Source organism: Papilio xuthus, unplaced genomic scaffold (genome assembly GCF_000836235.2).
Source record: "Papilio xuthus unplaced genomic scaffold, Pxut_1.1 DF828142.1, whole genome shotgun sequence".
NCBI lineage: Eukaryota > Metazoa > Arthropoda > Insecta > Lepidoptera > Papilionidae > Papilio > Papilio xuthus.
In genome coordinates, this window is record NW_013530507.1 from 4,309,821 (window position 1) to 4,332,185 (window position 22,365).

The 22,365-nt window shown below is 33.3% G+C and overlaps 1 protein-coding gene across 1 annotated transcript in view; it reads left to right on the forward strand.

Moving 5' to 3' along the window:
* The first annotated feature begins 1,512 nt into the window (after positions 1-1,512).
* LOC106114353 (membralin) overlaps positions 1,513-22,365 on the forward strand; it is a 67,483-nt gene continuing 46,630 nt past the window's right edge. Inside the window, exons 1-8 of the mRNA XM_013307521.1 lie at positions 1,513-1,682; positions 1,982-2,549; positions 3,833-4,127; positions 4,252-4,291; positions 4,686-4,920; positions 5,618-5,708; positions 10,378-10,435; positions 17,923-18,006. Of these exons, the coding sequence (XP_013162975.1) occupies positions 2,065-2,549; positions 3,833-4,127; positions 4,252-4,291; positions 4,686-4,920; positions 5,618-5,708; positions 10,378-10,435; positions 17,923-18,006 (1,288 nt within the window). The 5' untranslated portion in view covers positions 1,513-1,682; positions 1,982-2,064. The remainder of the gene's footprint in view (positions 1,683-1,981; positions 2,550-3,832; positions 4,128-4,251; positions 4,292-4,685; positions 4,921-5,617; positions 5,709-10,377; positions 10,436-17,922; positions 18,007-22,365) is intronic.

A 22,365-nucleotide genomic window follows, 5' to 3' on the forward strand; every position in this document is an offset into this window, starting at 1 on the left:
ATAATTGCGAAGAATTAAAAGGCTAGAATATCATTGCCTGCAATTAATGCCAATTCAATCTGCGATAGTATTTGGTATACTATATATAAGTATATATGTATATCATAATTGGTAGGTACAGTCAGCAAAACTGGCGGTATTCCATCTTAAAAGCAAAGACATTTGAACGTTACGTATGCATTGAGACGGGCAAATAATAACCATAAAAGGGCCGGTGCCATAGGTACACGACTAATTGTAATTGCAACTCATTGCTTCATAATTGGTTATTTATAAAAAGGGATGTATAGTAAGTGGAACACTGCAGATTTCCACGACTGTACGTACACCATACGAAAAGTGTTCCGAGACAGGTTTTTTTTCCTTTCCAAATCTTTTCAAACATACGTCATGCTGTGAATCGTAATAATTACTTTCAATGGATGAGTTCTATAAAATTCTTTACAAAAGTCATAACGCTCACAATTGAGACATCACTCAGACTTTGGGACTGGGACGTATCTTTGTTCCGTTTCCATGGGTATTGTGTGAACACGCGCTGCTCTTTTAGAAACGTGAACCATTCAAAATAAATGCCAGTATTGTACAGATAATGATTCGAAAAATTATGGCTACTGTTGTAAAATTTTAAAGTTAACAAATAGAAAAATACTCCAAACAGCTGACGGTTCTTTAAATGTGTACTAACTTGTACGTCTTTAGATTCATCTATAAATGTAATAATATATCTATGAACGTTATCTTACCATTTTACTAATTTTAATTTAACTAATATTCATCATCATTATCGACCTGCCCTAGTCCCTACGGAGGGTAGGCAAAATATGTACTACGCCTTCACGCATCTCTATCAGCTGTCATACCTAAATTCGCTTTGTTCTTACGCATATCCTCTTTCACACTATCCATCCACGTTAATTTAAACTACTTTAAAACACCCATTTATAATTCTGTACAAAATAATGACAAGATGTCACAGGTGAAAGATAGTAATTTTGTAATCTTAAAGAATAACATCAACGTTGTCACCTCTGATATACCTACACTAGCAGATTATAGGTTATTTTTATCTATAATTTTACCGAAAACTACAAATCAAAGGTAATGTTATGCATTTGTTTAGTATTTGCCTTCCATTTGTTAGATTTTTGTCGTTGACGGCGGTTGATTAGGGGCTACAACTGTGTGAATTTTATGTTATATTAAAACCTAGATTATATTGAATTGGTCATTTGACAATAAATTTGTATATTGTAATAGAACGTACTGCCATGTACACAAAAATTAAACATTAGGAAAACACGATGAAAAGTGACGACTATGCCTTGGAAGAGACTTTTTATAAGACACTATTTACAAAACACATTGATTTGACTTCTTCGTTAATGAAATAATTTCCTGAAGCATTTTTTATCTTGCATTTCTAAATGATTGTGGCTAACTTGAACGCACCGTTGACAACATGACAACAATGAACACAGGAACATATGGAATGACATGTCAAGAATTTGACAGGTCTTGTATTAATTCATGTGTTGATTAAAACAGTGGCATAATATATTTATTTTTCTCATATAATTGGTTTAACAGATCCTCCTGTATTATATCATCACAAGTTAAGCAGAAGAATTCATTTTGAATGTCTTATGTAATTGTGTTGTGAAAGTGTATTTGACATTTAGGTACTATTTTGATTGTTGATAACTTTTACTTTTGTAGGTAATTTCATGATCATCTGCATAGCTGTTCCCTTCATTGCAATTTGCACAGTATTTGTTATTGCGCGTTAATGAATTCTGTTCCAGCCAGTGCTCAAATGCGCCATGATTTCCTAATCTAGGGTCAATGCCAAATTTAGTTCGATTTAGACATATCAATCTTCGAAAACTAATAATTTTGAACTAAAAGATAAACTTTGACGTTTAACATCGAACTAAGATAAGTTTTAAAGTCATTAACTTTCATAATACTTTTTTTCTAGGTCTTCTGTAAAATGTGGATATCTTAACAATAAAAAGAGTAAATCTTTAACAAGTTTTGCATAACTGTGCAATTCGCACAGAAATGAGTAACGGTGGTCGGCCTAACGCAATGAATAATTTTCCACCTGGCGTTAATCCTGAAAATAATATTTTGCCTGGAGGTCCATTGGTAAATCAAATGATGAATCGTAATAACCGAAACAACAATCAAAACCCGCTTTTCAATGTCAGAGAGAGGCTATTCCATGCCCTGTTCTTCAAATTTGCAGTTGCATATGCTAGAACATTTCCAAGGCCTGTGAGAAGATTTTTTGAATTCCTTGTGCTATTAAAAGCTCTTGTTGCATTTTTTGTTCTTGCATATATCCATATAGCATTCTCAAGAACACCAACTACTTGCTTGAATCATGTGAAGGATTCATGGCCACGACATGGCATCCTTCGTGTGGAAATACTGAAAAATCCAGCTCATGATTATACTATTGAACAAAGTTATGCAAAAGAGAGAAAACTGAAAAGGGATAAAGAGGAATTCAATTCTATGCTTGGAATTTTAGCTACCGAAGGGTGAGTAGATTTTGTAATTAATTTGACAATTTTATTAACATATAGTTGAACATATTCAGGGCCACCAACTTGCCTGGTAAGTTGTGGCATTGATTAAGTAGCATAAAAGTATAATGGTCCAAAATATTATCATTGGTCGGAAAGTTATAATCATTTATAGATTTAATATTTGTACTTGTAAATTAAACATTGACTTAATGTTTAAGTTACAGAAAATCCGAAAATGTGCCAGTGTACTGACGCAACACTAGCATTACTAAAATGTTGATGTTTATGTGCCCTCACTATTCATTCTAACACTGGACATTGCAATGAAAGCATGTCATTCGCGCCAAGTGATTCTAACTAATACTGTCTAAAAGTGGTATAGCATACAATTTCTGTATTGTCCCCTATTCCTATAAACAAATTGACCTATCTTAGGAATAGATTTATGACTTCTCCAAATAGACTATATTATTACTCTTTTTGTTATATGGATTGAAATGTGACAGATATTAATGTTTTTAATTCTCACCCTTTTTTTATCCTTAAAAATGTTACTGATGTACAATACACATGCATTTTAACTCAGCATAAAAAAATATTATGCTGACTCATATTGATATTTATTTTATTACATATGTCATGATTATATAAAAATTATTGATAGTACATATGTGGATGATAATTCATATAATTATGACAAAATTCTTTCTTATAAGTTTCCCAAGTCTTGCAGCATTGACTGATATAAGATATACTAGCTGTCGCCCGCGACTCTGTCTTTGAAAAAAAAACTTAATTAGTAGTCTATCTGTTCTACCAGATTATGTTCTACATCCATGCCATATTTTAGCAAGATCTGTTGAGCCGTTCATAGTTACCTACAAAAACATCCATCTATCTATGCATTCACATTTATAATAATAGTAAGATAGGTTTAATAGTAATTGATTGACTTTATCTCAGCATAATGTGTTTATAATTAAATTTATCAGTTTATGAAAAAAATCACTGCTATATGTTTTTTTTTATATTATATGTATTTATTGTGAGATGTGACCTTGATTATTTTATATGTGTTAAGTATATGCTGAAAAAAATGTCTAAAAAACAATTAAATGTAATAATAATTAAAAAAACCAAGGTCATTGATCACAAATCATTTATAGATGTTAAACAGACAAACAAATCTTTAACAATATCAGTATTTCCATTTTTTTGCACTTAATAATTTTAATAACGGAAAAGGTCTTAATACCGGAGTTTAAGAATCTAACAATTTGATACCATGTTTACAGATTCATCAATATAGAATCGTCATCCAATGAAGATATAAAGGAAGATGGATATCTGCGCGATGGAACTGATTATGGAAATATAACCCGAGTCCTAGATGAGAATGTAGATGAAGTACCACCAGATCAAGTTATGGAGACTGCATATTTTGTTGAAAGCAAGGATACATTGCCTGATAATCCAGAGCCGGATCTTAATACGACTATAGTACCCATAGATATGGAACCTACAACATCAATATGGCAAGGAATTATGGGACTTGTAGATGAGTTGGATGGAGATTCAAAAATAACTGAAGTATGTATACTGTAAATGTAATATTGCATGCACTTCTCGTGTGTTTTAACACATTGTTGATATGACATTTCATTTTAATAGATGGCGCTAAAAGTAATAATATTCTCCAATGTTCCTTTTCCAGGAATCTCTTGATGCGGCAGCTGCAAATGATACTTCAAGAGGTAAGACATTATTGTTTTTAATAAATATTTGCGAGAAAAATGTATGATAAAAAAGATCTGCCATAATCCAGATGCATAGTTAGCGATAATGAATTTAAAAATTGAATTACTAACATATTTTATTGGCAAAATAATGAACCTTAAGCGTCCAAGGCTTATATTGTATTTCAATGTACATTCATCATACAAAGTATACAACTAAAGGGCGCCCTTAGTCACAAACGACTCTAACTGTGGGTTTATGAGATCAAAATCCTCGCTTAAAACATATTATTATGTCTGTTTTGTCAAAGATAGTGATGGACAACAATATGTTTTAAACTTATATTTTGGTCTCAGAAACCAATGGTAACTGAGTAATAACATAATTTAAATATATATTTTTTAATTTCAGATGAAGATTACATACTCGAGTATTCATTAGAATATGGTTTTCTAAGACTTACTCCGAGTGCTCGTTTGCACTTCAAGATTCCTGTAAAAATAGTAACATTGGATCCTCAGAAAGACGTCTGTTTCGGTGATTCCTTCTCTCGCTTCGTCCTTGACGAGTTCCTAGGATATGATGACCTTCTTATGGCCTCCATAAAGACATTGGCCGAGCAAGAGGATAACAAAGGTTATTTAAGGTAAGCAAGCCATAGTAATACCAGATTTATTCTTACTAATATTATAAATGCGAATGTTTTTATGTATGTTTGTTAAAAGGGCTACATGGATCTCAATAAGATATGTTATGAAAGTAGAACAAAGTTTGAAAGAACACATAGGCTACTAATTAAGTTTTTTTTAATTCCTCATGGACAGAATCGCGGGCAATAGCTAGTATCAAATAAATAATTTAGTAACATTGACTCTGTATACCAAAAATTACTAAATTAATTTATTCATTAAGAGTGACCTTTTGCAATAACTTATGTTGAAAATGCTTGCACACGTAATTAGAAATACAATTTAAATGCATGTTATTACCTTGAATTTGCACTGTTGCAACTTATAAGACCATTATATTTATCTCTGTTTTTCTCAAAGACATTGAGAGGGACGGCAATCTATATCTATACATATAAATATAATTAGAAGTGTCTAAAAATAAATGTATTTCGTACAAAAGATTTATTTAAGTAGATGATACAGAAAATTTTTTATCAGTTGTCTATTTGTCTGTATGTCTGTATGCAAGACCTAGTTTGATCCGGGTAATCTCCGGAACAACTGGTCGATGTATGCGGGCATATGATAGGCTATTTTTTTAACCCTGCGTAGATATAGTGGCAGGCGACCGCGTTACAACAGTGGAGACTTACCTTAGTGTGTTTGTTGCAGGAACGTGATAACGGGGGAGCACTACCGCTTTGTCTCAATGCTGACGTCACGCACCTCATATATCGCAGCCTTCTTTATTATGCTAGTCTTTGTAAGTATTGTTATTATAAAATTTTAACTCGGCTAAGCTTTAATGTACAGTCAGGGAAACTTGCGGTGCTCCACTTATAGAAAAATTGCCTTGTTCCTTGCACCGACATAAATTCTACCCCTTCATACAAAATGGCCAACTAGGAACCAATAAGTTGCGCAAACGACGTCATAATAGTAAAAACCTATTACTCTTATACCACTGACTTATCCTTTTTCGCACAAACACATTTGAAAGCGTCCTGTTGGTTATTGTTTCTGTGTTATTGGCCGTTTTAGTCACAAAAATGTTATAATAGGTCCTTTGGAATTTTTAGTCTACATTTTAATAAAAATAAAATCATCGATAATAGATTATAGAGTAGAATGATTAAGGAAAGTAGTTAATTGATTTTAAATTGATTAAGATTACTATACAATAAATATCTTAACATCATTAAATATTGGTTATTGGCTGTACGTCAAGTGATCATTGTTGAATAGAATTGTTACAATACAATTGGTTAGACTGACAATATAATTAAGAATATTGCTTATATCATAACATACTAATATTATAAATGCGAACGATGGATAGATGGATGGATATTTGTTTAAAAGTATCTGCAGAACGGCTGAACGGATCTCGATGAAATTGGGCATACATATAGACTGTAACACATAGACTACTAATTATGTTTATTTTTAATTCCGCGCGGACGAAGTCGCAGGCGACATCTAGTAATTATATAGCTCTACAAACCTGTTCTGTGAAATATGAGTGAAGTGAAACAATTTTGAATTAGTTTTTGTAAGCACGCCATCTGTCGATAAAAGTTGTTTTTACTTTCTCTTAAAAACGGTTATATGTGAATTTGTTAGTATTGATAATAGATGGCGTTTTTCCCCCAAGTAAAAACATCTGCTAAAAGTTAATTAATCAATTATTTGTTTAAATAAAAAAATCGTGTTTTTACGCTGTATATACATCATTTTTTTTGTATTTGTCAAACTAGATTGAGAGTTATTTCTGTTTCAAATTTCATTCAGATCCGATCAACTGTTCTGGAGTTGCGTGATAACATTCATACATTAATAAAAACTTTTGGATGTTTACATACAGTGCAACCTCAATATAACGAATCGGAGGGAAACAAGTAAATATTCGTTATATCGAGTAATTCGTTAAACTGAGGATAAAATTCGTTATAAAGAGGTAAAAAAAATAGTTTTATTCACCTCAACATTACGTACGCATCTTGTTATAGCGAACAACTTCTACTAATAAATGATAACTCTTTTTTATCAAATTACTGTATGTGTTTTCTATTTAAAAACAATTAGGCAAGTAACAAAATTTTTTTGAAGGTTTCTGAGCCATTTTAACTTAAATCTTTGACAATTGTGACGAGAATAAGTGTTAACATTACTTTCCATCAAACAACAATGATTGATTTACGAACAAAAGCGTGTCGAAGATTGATTTACAAACAAAAGCGTGTCGAAACATGTCGCAACATGAATCACATATTATGAGATTAAAAGTCATACATTAGTGACACTGCAACTTTATATAGAGGTTTTGGGTTGACAAAATTCGTTAAATAGAGGTATTTATACTTTTTCTCGATGGTTGAAAATTCGTTATAAAGAGGTTGTTCGCAAAAAATGTTCGCAATGTAGAGGTATATTTTATATTGACTCTTATGGACAATTCAAGGGGATTACGAAAAATTTGTTAAATCGAGGAAGTCGTTATATCGAGGTACGTTATATTGAGGTTGCACTGTGTTAATAAAATTGAAGTGTCTGTATGTTATATCGAAAAAAAAAACTTATTTCTTACCCATCATTTATTTGATTAGCCGATAAAAATGTTTCTCGCCATGTCTGTGCACAAACCCGCGTTTGTTCCGGATAATCTCAGGAACGGCTGGACCGATTTTGATGGTACTAGGACGGGAAGGTACTTGAAACACGCGGGAATATTATAGGTTACTTTTAAATTCGGCGATGTAAAAGTTGCGTGCAGTCGCTAGTTAATAATATTAATAAGATGTTACGATATATCTGGGTGTAATACGCTATTGTGTTATTGATCAATTAATAGGTAAGTTAAGGCGCGGTCCCTCCTTGCCACTAAAATCAGGACTCTTCCCGAGTTACAGTTATTGCTCTTTTACAGCCCTTTCAAAGTTTATTACGGTTCCGAATTCCACCTTTAGAGCGCACCGTCTATATCTACCTAACACGTCTTATGTTTGCTCTCCCAAAATACTTGGATAAACATCAATTCATAAAGTTCTTACACAACGTTTTTAAGTCAAATTTTACTTGCATATTATAATTTTTAAACACGACGATTCTTAAACAAGCTTTAGAACAATGTTATCCTATTTCCCTGGTCTTCTTTCGAGTTTATTGTTAGACTAGCTATCGCCCGCGACTATTCTAAGTGTTCTTCCCGACTATATTCCACAACTATGCCGAATTTCATTGTAAGCCATGGAGACGTTCTGGAGATGCCAACAAACATAGTTCCATTCATCCATCTAAACATTCGCATTTATAATATTAGTAAAGATTTACACTGAAAACAGTTATATTAATAGATAGTAAGCATATTTATTATTCGCAATTGAAAATTCAATTGTATTTACTGTTGAAGTGGTATTAATGTTATTCATAAAGTAACATTATATTCGATGCGACTGATAGATTTATACTAAACCAGATACCAGTTACGCTAATCCTATATTCCGACGTCAGGACGTAGAGAAATTGCATTAATCAATTGTCAAGCGGTGAACATATTGCCTATCATATACGGTTTCATATGAATCGCGTTGTCAAAGCACAAAGTAAATTGTGGAATTTTACAAATAGGTTTTATCGCAGTGCGCTTTGTGTTTTCGAAGAATGTACATTTCGATTCGGTTACATTTGCTTTGTTTCCGTTGTTTGTTAATTTTTTTTTTAATAAAAACATTTTTATTTATTGAATGTTTTCTCTTTATTAAAAATATGGATAAATAATGGATGGTAACGTGTAGACGAACTTGAACAAGCGAGGAATCTCTATCAGCCCATTATCTATATATATAATGATAATGGGCGATATCCATAAGCGAGAAACTCCGGTTTGAAAGAAACCTCTATAAGCGAGAGAAATATCTTTATACGGTTTTCAATATACTTTGATGTAATCACTTATAATGTTTTGATTTATTCTAAACCAGTACCTTGGGTAAAATAAAAACAAATCAATGCATCTGCGGTTCCTCTGGTATTGCTGATGTCCATGGGCGTCGTTGAACACCTCGGTGTTCCCGCTGCTCGTTTGCCCCCCTTCTGTTATATAAAAAAAAAAGTGCCGGAACGAATTAGAAGAGATGGCTTCAAGTAGGTCAAATCTCGTTAAACTAATATTCAAATGTATTGAACCAAAGTTGCTTAATACTTGGGCTAATGTGAGAACGTTTTTATATATGAAAAATAAAACAATAAGATTTGATCGATTTATATCGGTTCGAGTTAGTGAATATATTAGCCTCGATAGCTTTTAATATGAACTGAGGTTGTCGATCGCCTGCAGCCTTATTTTACGTCCACTGTAAAAACTAACAGTTTCCCGGTGGCCGAATTAAACACGGCCCATTGCTCGATGCGCGCTTCGCCACGGTTCGCTTGCTAACTCACTTTTTTCGCCCATAATCCTGACGTGCATCGACGAAAATAATTCTTCGCTTACACGCTGCAGTGAATGTTTATTACACAGGCAAGATAGTTCATCGGAAAACTTGGATAATCCGATTATAAAATTGCATAAATTTTTACATTTTTTATTTTAACTTAAACTATATGTGTTTAAAATGTTTGGTGTTTTTTGAACATATGTCGGTTCCATTCAGATAGTCTGTAACCCAAACAGCTAGGCTACAATTCTTCTTTTGAATGTCATTGGGTTAAGATTCTTCGAAGATCGAGGTTTCTTGGTTATTTAAAATGCAAAAATCTGGATGGTATTTTTTTTAAATTTTGTTTTTCGGAAATTATATTTAAGTACGAATTAGTAATAAAATGATGAAATATGAATAATATTTTTCGATCTTACCGATAGAAAAAGTCAAGTTTATGTTTAAGTTGATTATCGATAAAACACGAATAAAATGACATTTTCTTAAAATGTATCCTAGCTAGATCGATTTATCGCCCCCGAAACCCCCTATATACAAAATTTTATGAAAATCGTTGGAGCCGATTCAGAGTTTATATATATATACAAGAATTGCTCATTTAAAGATATAAGATATGAGTACTTAAATTTAAGTAAATATTTATGATCTTACAAATTAGTTTAATATCTTAATACCTATTTTCTTTCGATCAATAGTTTTAATATTGACTGCATATCAAAGTACGAGTGGCATGTGCAAAAAGGTGGGGTGTTTCCTTCCTCACGAAGGCCGCTATCAATCTTTTCGCCACATCATTTGCTCCCTCCAACGCCTCGCTGCGATTGAATTTCATTAATGAAACGCTTAGTGCAGATTGAATCCATTTAAGTAACTACGATGTGTGTCGCTAAATGTTGCCTTGTCTACTATATGTTATTTGGACCATTCGTAAAATTTATTTATTGTTTTCCTTATTAAAAGTTGTGTTATTATAAAGTCGTTGTTTTTTTGCAGACGGTGTCGATTTCAATGCTGCTGCGGTACGCCCACCACCAGATCTTCGTCTTTATTGGTAAGTTTCTTTTTAGAATGTTTTATTTACATTTAAGTTTACTTAGTTCTATATATGATGTCATATTTCGTTCTCACTGAGGGGCATGGAGCCTGCCCTAAGTGACTAAGTGACTAGGTAATGACTAGGTAATTGCACCGCCCGGCGTAGGCGTGCCTAAATGCATTTCCTGACTATAAAAAAAAAAAAAAACCCTAGTCAAATATACCTTATCATAGTCAACCAAACAACTTATTGTTATCTGTGTTTTGCCAATAATGAAAGGGATGACCGTAGTTTAATTAATAAAAGCATAAATTTAATTATTAACTAATTCTCTGTTTATTACAATGTTTATTGAAAAATGTAATTTTTCGCAGTTATAAAATGATTTATTTTGTAAATATGGGTTGTTGAAATGAATTTCTGTGAAAAACTCTCCAGTTCTGAGCCGGCTCAGCGGCAATCTCTTTGTAATAACAATAATTGCGAATAGCGCCCGTAGCTATCCCCCCCCACAACACCCCCACCCTCTGTTTGTTGCTAAAAAATGAATAAAAAAAATACAAAACGCAGGTCGGATTTGCCTAGCGCGGCCTCCCTGATCCGTAGACAATTAGCCAGATAAAGATAATTTGTTTCCTTCCCTATTTGCACCGTGTCCGCTACTTACAATTTCAATAAGTACTTTCAATTTTATAATCTGTGTTTTTCTTTAAAAAAAATCTTTGTTCTTTTAACCTTATTGTATTTCTTTTACTTCTATATTCACAATTCTAAAGTTTATTAATACACTAGCTGTTGCCCGCGACTCCGTCCGCGCGGTATTAAAAAAATATAATTAGTAGCTTACGTATTCTTCCACACTGTATGTATGTCAAATTTTATCGAGATTCGTTCAGCCGTCTAAACATTCGCATTAATAATATTAGTAAGTTAGTAAGATTACTCAGAAGTAAGATATTAGAAAGATTATATTAGTAAGATTTGAAGTAGATTATGTTGTATATAAACCTTGTAAAAATATACGGTGATATCACTTCAAAGTATCTGATATTCGATTTTGCAGAATGAACTATTCAAACTCACAATATCGGATGAGAGAAAATCTGTTCAATGGGATCCATTCGGTCTCTATGACAACACATCCCCTTCCCGGAAATATTGAAAAATGTTTTAACAAACAGAGTTTCTCGCTTGCTCTAATTTTTACTTTGTTCCTTGTGATTTATTAATTCAATTATTTTTTACATGATAAGTATAATATTTAAATTTTACTATTATAAATGAGAACGTTTAGGATGGATAGACGAATGTTTGAAGGTATCAGGAAATATGGCATAGTTGTAGAACATAGCCTGGAAGAACACAAAGACTATTTATTAAGTTTTTTTTTCTTTCCGCGTGGACATAGGCGGGAGACAGATAGTTATAGAATAACGATTAAAATAACCAGTAAATTAAATAGGTTTGATACTACTAGAATAAATAGTTTTTTTAATTGGTTAGTACATATATTCCACAATGTGTTTCACATCGTAGAAACACACCTTAATATTTTGTATATTCATACGCTTTTATTTCTTATTACCTGTGATCCGATAAACTCTAGGACGGGAGTTTACAAAGCTTTATATGTGTCCTCTTTGAGCCAGCTGTGTACAGACCTAAGACCGTTTATCGGATTACCAAATGTCGCGATATCGTATTGAACTTCGATATAGGGCGCTTATGTATCAGACCAAGCTTTAATCTCATTTGTGTATGATTTTGTAGTAGATATTATCCTTTATATTAATATATGTTCGCATTTATTTTGTATTTTCTGTGCAACCATGGTCCATAGAGTTTCGGTGGTCGGTTAAGCACTTGTAATCTGCAGGTTCGAATTCCACTATGTATCTATGTGTTTTTCGATTAACATATGTATATTTATCCAACGTTCTTACGGTGAAGGCATCGTGATGAAATCTGCACATATCGGCGAAGAAATTCAAAGATATGTGTTAACTCCACCCGCACTGGGCCAGCGTGGTTCAGTATGGCCTAGTCAGCCCTTATTTAGACCTTGCTCCGAGCACATCACGGCGCGTATGTACGACGTGTAGTGAGCTGATGACGACAGTCTATAAAAGATCTAATAGAACACATTTATCAGAAATTTCATTATATTTAGACATAACCAAAGTATAAAAATAGTTATTACTTTTGTTTTATTATTGTTGAGGTTGATATTAGGGATTGCTTTATTATAATAAAAGCTTCAATTGAACGACTGTATTTCCACATCGATGGCTGCGTGTGCGTACAAAAGGACCGCAACGGGCTCATGACAAACGAATCGCTGACCTCGAAGTGATTTATATGCGTCATTACTGACAATATATATTTAATTAAACATTTAATTAACAGCGAACTCTACAAAAATAATACAGTCAGATTAGTGTGCTTATTAAAATAAAATCCTAATCTTACTAATATTATAAATGCGAATGTTTGGATAGTTGGATGGATGTTTGTTTGAAGGTATCTCCGAAACAGATTAACGGATCTCAATAAAATTTGGCATACATGTAGAACATAGTCTGGAAGAACACATGGGCTACCAACTAAGATTTTTTTAATACCACGGGGATGGGACAGCTACTTATTTATATATTCGACAACATAAGCATATGTATAAAAAGCATCAAAAAAATTGTTTAACGTTTATTACTTAATTTGAAATATTGTCGGCATTTCCGAAGCATTAAACACGCCTTACTTATTGGTTCCTGAGTAAAGATTCTAAAATATACCTCATCACTTGAGTAATAAAATATCAGAGTTAAATATCCGAAGGGATAATGAAGTGTTCGACAAAGGGGTTTCAAGGTATTTTTTATACGAATCCTCGAAAAGAATTTATTGCAAATGTTTTTCATTCTTAAAATCTTAAACATTTTCTGCCATTTTTTTATGTCGCTAATGGACGACAAGAAAAACATTCCTAATTAGCTAACGGCTTGTTCTAACGATGTTTTTAATCTGATCATTTCTTAAGTAAACAAATCTTGAAAGGTTTTTAATTAGTGAAATCATTAGTTTATAAGTCCTGGAGCATTTTTGCTCAAATGATTATACTCGCTATTTACATAAAGTGTTAGGGAGAAAATACGACATTGTGCCGGTGTATCAGCGCAACACTAGCCTTACTAAAATGTCGACGTTTATGTCCCCTCACTAATCGTTCTGACACTTGACTTGTAACGAAAGCGCAACATTCGCTCCAATCGATTCTAACTAATAACGTCTAAAAAAAGTAAGTACATATTTAACTGCATAGTACTAGCAAACATCTGCAGTTGATCCAAAAGAGTAGGGAAAATTAATGTAGTTATTTACTTAATTCTTTATGCAATATATAGTCGGAGGTATACCTGGGCGGAACGGAGGCGGGTAATTTCCAATCCAGGTTTATTTGTCGTCGGTTCGGTTGCAAGGCTTCGCCTTCGCAAACGCTTCTTTGAGCAAATTGCGTTCCTTTCCTTTGCCTTTTAACATACCGTCTCATTGCGGTGAGCTTATACGTATTACAGGAATATTATGGGAAATTTCCAACTTGAAATGTATATTATTTTACAATATTACTTGTTCATTTTATTTAATAGGAAGGTTAATTGATATGTCTATTACTCGTAAAGGGCGGTTTTGTTCAAAGAATATTTGCCTAACATAATATTTAAATAATATGTCTTCACATACATTTTACATAATAGTATAAGTTATGAAATATGGTATTAAATGTGGGTTTCTAAGCCTAAAATCTCAGTTTAAAAATATTGTTATCTCTGTGTTGTCAAAGGTAATGACAGGGATGAAGATATGTTTTATACAAAGATCTTGAACTAAGAAATCCAAATGCAAATGAAATAATTAAATAAGAATTTTCGTATTTGCTAATGTATGATGAAGTAAAGTACGAGTACAAATGTCTAGTTGATATTTCTACTAACAAAACATCTGAAATCTTGAAATCACAACTCAATGCGTTTGAAAACGCCTAAAATACATGGGGGAATTTATTGAGCGTGGGTTTCAAAAGTCCTTTAAGTATGTAATTTGCAAAATTTCGCTCCGTTAAGGCGATTTGCGATGTAATTTGTTCAATTATTTCGCTCTCAAATAGAGCGTAATCTTTCATAGCGGAAGTATTGGAAGGTATGGAGGCGAAAAGGAAAATAAGTAGATGAAAATAAAACGCGCAAAAACGTAAAGCAGTTTTGACTTTGTAAAACATGTTTCTTACTGTAAAGGTGGACATATATTTTGAAATTAACTGGATAAATGTCATACTGAACTTTTGAACTGGCTTTAAATGTTTGTACTTGAAAGAGCTACGTCGTAGCAAGACGGTACGATTTAGGGTCGTAGCGGCTTGCTACGACTTAGGTAGGGTACGATTTAGGTAGGTAGGTACTAATCGTTTCTTAAAACAGAAAAAACATCCAATTTATCGTTATGTATCACTTAAAAAATGCACAATATACCGTTTTCTATAACGTATGTTCTTTTTTATTTTCTGTCTCATATTTTATTTTATTTTCTGCCTCAATTCTACAGTATTTTTGATATAAAATGGTATAAGAAGGTATCAAAGCGAAGGGGAAAATAATGACTTGGTATTCAAAGAAATATAACGTGTTTCTTGCTACAATATGAAATCAGAGTTTGTTATTGCCGTATTAAGTAGCAAATAATCGCGAAGTAATACTTTAAGAAGCTGAGGGCGCGTCTATTATGTAGGTGTTTCTATTGTTGCTTATTTTCATGTTACCTTACCTTGGGTAATTTTCCAACGTTATATTAAATGTTTCATATATGTGGAGGAGTATTTTTCTTATTTTCTCTTGATATTTTTATGGAATTAAAATTTAGATCTTGATGACTTAAGATATAGTGCTGTATATAGGTTTTTTAGGTAAATTGTACAGATCACATTTATACTTTGGAAATGGTGTGTTATTTGGTCATTAATATAAAAATGAAATTGAAAATCAAAAATAAATTAGTCAAAACCAGTTCAAATGGTTTCTTCTATAATCTTACTAATATTATAAATGCCAATGGTTAGATGGATGGATGGATGGATGAATGTTTGTTTAAAGGTATCTCCAAAACGGCTGAACAGATCTCGATGAAATTTAGCATACATATAGGAAGTAGTCTGGAAGAAAGCATGGGCTACTAATTATGTTTTTTTAATTCCGCACAGACCGAGTCGCGGGCGATAGCTTGTTTTTTATGTATTATTTTTACATTTAAACCTGCTAGCTTCGTTATGTTTTACGTAAGGAATGGACAATTTGTGAATATTTCTTTTATAAAGCAGGTTCTGCATAAACAGTACGGAAGAGGTTAATTTTTCTTGTCAAGTATCGTGTTTCTATCTAATTAGGGCCCGGCTGCCAGGTCACAGTCTAACAACCTCTTCTCGGGATGCCACTTACCTGCTCACTCTATTGTTCCCAGCGTTAAGAGTGCTCGCTTGTTTCAATAGTAATTTCCTCACTTTGCTACCATTATAAAAATAAACAGGACAATTTAAGATTTTTATGTCTTAAATTGTAAATTTAACGGTAATTGAGATTTGAAAGTAAAGATATTCACAATTTTACGGTGACATAGATATAGTCGATGTATACGTTTTTTTGTTAAAATCTTATTGCATGATGTTTAATATCGTAGATGCGCCGATATTTTACAGTGATATGAATTCGCGCTGTAAATCGTAGAAAGAACGCAGCGAAACGGCGACGGGGAAAAGCGACTCTGGAATTAATTTCGAATGATGAACGATGACGTTGCAATTTACAATTTTTCACGTTTATCTGTTTCACTGATACGTAATCATAGATTTTATTTTTGCGTTAGGTCATAATTAACATATGGTCAGAAACGTTAGTTTAGTATTAAAAAATAAGTTTGTTAACATTACTTCAAATATGATTCTGAGTAGAAATACGTAATTATTAAACCAATAGAAGTTAACAGGAAATTTAATGTTAAATTAAGAAAGACCACGTTTATGCAAAATTACCAAAATTAGCTTAGAAATGTATCATATAATATGTCCGCATGCATTGACTACCTTCCCGTCAAAGCTACAACAGTCGGGCCAGCCGTTCCATAGATTATTTAGAACAAACACTACCGGACAGACAGACAGAATTTTTTTTAAATTTGTCCTTTTCTTCGTCATATGTAACGCAAATCCAAATAATTGCAAATACATACTGTCCACTAGATATGTTTTTTTGGAAATTCTGTACAGCCGTACATTGATATGCTATAAAAATCTATCCCGCTATGTATCTGTTCTATCGAAAACTATTTATTCAGGTAGGCGGCATCAAAACCTTGATAGACAGAGTGGTCTAAAACATAGTGGATACGAAACTAAAATGCGAGGGATAATCCTGGCGTAAGCAAACACACGCCCGAAAAGCCTGCTGGCCGGCACACCGCGCTCGTGAACTGTGCTAACGATAAGACGATAAAACCTTTATCTTATTACGAATACTCTGCTTCCGAACACACGCTGATAGAAACCCTCTGACGACTTTTGCGATCCGATTTAACTCATTTTTATACACCCTTTTTTGATTCAGTTGCAAACAGCATCAGTGTGTGACTGAAATACGTTTAGAGTTTTATGCCTGCAAACTTCAGTTAGAATCAAAGAGATTCAAATTAAATAGTTATTGAATATAAGGAAATTTTTCCTTTAAATACTTTAGTTTTAATCGTTAGTACAGTTGAAGTTTTAAGGTTACAAAATTGTTCGACTTGTGTCCTATTGAAAACAGAAAGAGTGAAAACAGACAAAAAGATTAATTTGTATAACATTTTTTTATAGTTTAGTTATGTATAGCGATGCAATGTTACGGATAAACTATATGTTAAAAGTATCCGTTGTCGGATCGTAAAGAATGATCCGACGTCTCGTGCGACACCATTACTCCTTGTGTCGCATGAAAAATTCATATAACAGCAGTAAGATCGCGTTAAAGCTCTGAGAACGCGCGCGCACGACTCTAGGGGGCCGCGAAGAACGGCTTATGGCATTCTGGAACATCGTATACATGTCTGCTTGTGTTACTTGATAGTCTTTTTGCTTCATTTGTATGACGTCATATCTAATGTCGATTCATTCGTTATTTGCTTTAGAACATACTCCATACTATCATTTTAATATAATATTATAAATCCGAAAGTTTGGACGAATAAATGTATAGATGTTACAAAGTATCTCCAAAATTGCTTAACGGATATTGATAAAAGGCACAGATGTAAATAATCTAGAAGTACAAATAGGCTACTTATTTATTAACTTTTCTTTATTTTTTATGTTACTATATTATACCACTAGACTTAAGAACATGCGGTAGAATCCACGACCACATTTCGCCTGTCCATACTCTTAACTTTAAGGCTATTAGTATATTGATTGTGTACATTTGTTCCAGTGGATCTGCTGCAAATGCTGGAGTTTAATGTGGCAGTCTCCTTCCCGGCAGCTCCCCTGCTAACAGTCATATTGGCATTAGTCGGTAAGTCAATAGTAAATCCTTGTTAATCCGTTAAGCTCATCAAGCTTCAATTAACTCAACAATTAATTAATTAACATTCCACAAAGTGCTCAGTACTATATCTTGTTATTGTTGTGAAACATATGTAGATTCGTATTTAAAATTAATAATGGATAGTCTGTGGAGTTTGTCAGAGAGCGTCGGTGGCTCAGGTGTCAAGCACTTGACTTGCAATCTGCAGGTCGTGGTTTCGAATCCCGCCATGTACCACTGTGTTTTTCGATTTCCGATTTACATATGTACATTTATCCGACGTTCTTACCGTGAAGGAAAACATCGTGATGCAACCTGGACATATCTGATAAGAAATTCAAAGATATGTGTGAAGTCAACCAACCCGCACTTGGCCAGCGTGGTTGACTATGGCCTAATCACCCTTAACTTAGCGTAGGCTCCGAGCCCCTCGGTGGGGACGTATAGTGAGCTGATGATGATGATGATGATGATCTTTTTCTTTAATGAAATAGCGGTCACCTGCGACTTTATTTTAGAATATTAAGTCCTGTCAAAGGGGACGAACCTGTGGATTACCCGGAACAAACAAGGATTTTTTTAATTAAAAAATTTATTTTTCACTATCAGCCACGCAAACAATATGAATATTACATATACATACAGTCCGATTTTATTATATATAGATCTTGACTTCCAACCCCTTGGCGTTAAGTGGCGATTAGCCCGAAAGATGGTATGCGTTAGTTTAGTAAATGCCTACTTTTGAAGGCACCCACTTAATACTTTACTAAAATTATGTGCAATACCTTTGCTAAAATGTTACACTCGTAACATTATTGACAGAACAAGATTCAGTGTAATGCACTTCCATTATTAACAAACGTGGCTGCTACCGACATATCCTAACGTCTTTGAGCTAAGTCTGAATGCGCAACACTCAAACACGCCGAAGTGACGGAGAAGCTTCTCGCGTTAAAGTGCTCTCGTGGCTTTACAGACGCAACGACCGTGTAATGCGATACGTTATAACTTTGCTAATCTCTTGATATTTGAAATTGGTATTCGTCAATACATTTTTTTTAAGTTTAATTGAAAATCTTTATGCAATAAAAAATCTGTGATAGAGTTGCCGTTGCATACGAGACCTCTTTAGATTTTTTTACTCATTATTTTTATATTTTTAAATTTAGAATGTTATATGTTTTTTCTTCTTTTTTATAACGATAAAATGTTAGTTGTACAAATATTTCCCTCATAGTGTGGGCTAATCTTTTCTTTTCTCCTGTTTATTAATTATTTTCATTCTTTTCCCCTTTTCAAACTTTTCCCTAACAGCTCGTCCGTTTCTTGTGTCTATAGATAGTTAATCGGTTATGCTTTTTTATATTTTAACAAAATATTCATCAAACAAAATATGGTCAATAGCGTAATGGTTACGAGTGCGGATTTCCTATCACGATGTCGGGGGTTCTAATCCCGCCATTCGACTATTGTCGTAAACCATATCCTAGCACAAGCCTAGAGCTTAGTTGGAATGGTAAAAGAAATATTAGTAAATTTACAAAAAAAATCTGCTTACATTTAAAAAAAAACATTACAAGCAGAGAAAACTAAAAATGAAAAGAAACTAACATAGTAAATGTATGAACTCATATTATACTAAGAAAGGATAACAACTAAATCTATTGATTTTACCTTTGTGATGACATGATCCCTTTTTACAATAATTTCATATAGAGTAAGCTTTAAGCAGCAACATTTATCTTATGTTATATGAGGAAAACAATATTTGAACAAAATTCGATTATTTTATATGCGAAGTTATTGTATAGCAATAATATGATGTTTAGTTTCTTTACATTGTGCAAATATTACGTTGAGTGTAACTGATTCATAGATTGTGTTCCTTTTTTTGTGATTTCCTTGCAAATGTTACAAAGCAAAGATAATATAATGATGCTAAATAATAAAGTTGTTGTATAAGCATATTAAATATACTCAACGTCAAAATAAGTAGTACACCTTCAGTCATAATCAAAATTCCATTTTCTCCATATATATAAAAGCTTTCTATCCGTTGTAGTTTATTAAATATTAGTAACGCTGTTACAAAGGAAAAATAAAAAGATGATCAGAAAAAAGGCAGCTGATTAAATTTGCTATAAAACGTTTTTATTACATAACTTAAGCTTTCCAAGTTTGGGACAAAATGGAATGTTAATAGCGTTCTACTTAATTTTGGCATATAGTATATAATGCCGATGTTTCGCCTCACTTAGGGAGCTACTAACGTATCAAATGTTATTCGTCAGACTTATTTGTGGCGATACTTATTTCTATAGCGATAATTTGGCGCGTCGAGCGTCTTCATTGAAACGTTAGTAGGTCGGTCGATTCAACAAGTAAGTCGGGTGCGGCGCCTGTTGCTCGTTGGGGGATAGTGGTATGGGTAATTGGGGGAGGGGAGCCTGTTGCGCCGAGCAGACGCCGACGGCGCCCACTCTACCAAGCACTCCTTCTTGCGCTCATGTTCAACAAATACTTTCGACCCAGATAAAATTCGTTCGGTTCGATAGCACGAGCCAGTCCTTTTCTGCTCGCTAAACGTGAAAGCTTCCTGGTACACTGTCGAAGGAAGCTTTATATGGTTTTAAAATTATTATGTACTACTTTATGCTTGAGAATTACTTATAATTATGCCAAATTGTCGTTTGCAGTTTTAAGGCAGCAATTACGATTCCTTCCCTGCCAAGGGCCTCAGAGCCTACTCAAAGCTAATGGCGACTACGCCTTAGCCAACCACGCTGGTCCAGTACGGGCTGGTTGGAGTTGTTTACGTTCACCATAAGAACGTCGGTTTCTAGTAAATTTCGGTAATTTACTCATGTCTGGAAACTACTGCTTGCTACATCAATTGCTGGAGCAGTAACATCTATCTGATTATTTAAAATAAATTCTCAGTGTTTTTGAAAATCTTTACGAAAATCACTACGTAAAAAATAATTTATGTATTCGGTTATATTCCAATAATAGCATCGTAAAACCTCAAAGGGCAATTTTCGTGCAGTTTTCTCTAATTGAAAGCGTTACGTCTACAAGAAATATTTTGACAATAGTATCAAAAAAGTCAAATGAAATGATATTTTTCTGAAGTCGTAACTAATTGGAGAGATGTTTACTCATTTTCGGTACTGATAATTTCCAATTTTACCCATCGACAATTTTGTATATTTTCTATGAAGGGAGATCGGTGACGTCAATACGTAGGAGTTTATTAGAGGTTACACGTGTATTTCGCGATGTTCAAGGCGTTTGATTTTATTGCTGTTATTTTTCTCAGAGATACTCAACCTTTTTGAATTTACAAGGAGCTTATAGCATCGTTGTTATTTCTCTGAAGTGTGCGCAATTAGTCTTTATTAGTATAAAAAGTTGTTTTGCGATTAGATTTTTTTTTTAATTTTATTTTATCTGTCGCCCGCGACTCCGTCTGCGCAGAATTAAAAAAAAAAACTAGTAGTAGTAAAAGTAGCCTATGTGTTCTTCCAGATTATGTTCTACATCTGTGCCAAATTTCATCAAGTTCTGATGAGCCGTTCAGGAGATACCTTTAAACAAACATCTATCCATCCATCCATAAAAACATTCCCATTTATTATAATAGTTTGATTATGATTATAATATTAATATGTCTAGTATGGTATCAGTAGGATTATGTATATTCATTCTACTCCTACTACTACTCTACCTATGTATGTAAATACACGGAGGTAACCTGTGTAGGTAATAATGTTTAGTAATAAGTACTTGACATGCAATCAGCAGTTCCTGGGTTTGAATCACTACATGTCGATTTTAGATTTACATATACATATAATGTACACATTCATCCGACGTTTTTACGGTGAATAAAAACAATTATGATGAAATCTACAGATGTCTGCGAAGATATGTGTGAAGTTAACCCGCTCTGGGAAACCTATGTTATAGTGACCAATGCCTTAGCTAGTACGCTTCGCGACTCTCAGTAGGGACGTACAGTGAGTTGATATTGATACTTAAGTGGAGATCTTTCCCGTTAGGATTCATTAAAGCTCATTTGGTATTGATTTCATTAATTAATAGGAGGAGAGAGGATAAAACAAAAGTGAAGCGTTTTTATTTACTACTTCACATCTGAATTATTATAGTATTAAATATTATCATAGACTTTTAGATGAGAAGTACTGTGTAGAAGGTTACATAGATCTGTCTTTATCTCTTTCATATATCTGAATGGAAACTTCGTTAATAATCGTTACAATAAAAATATTTTTAGTTGATATTTGACATAGAAAATTAAAGTTTGTTGTTATGTAAACAGTT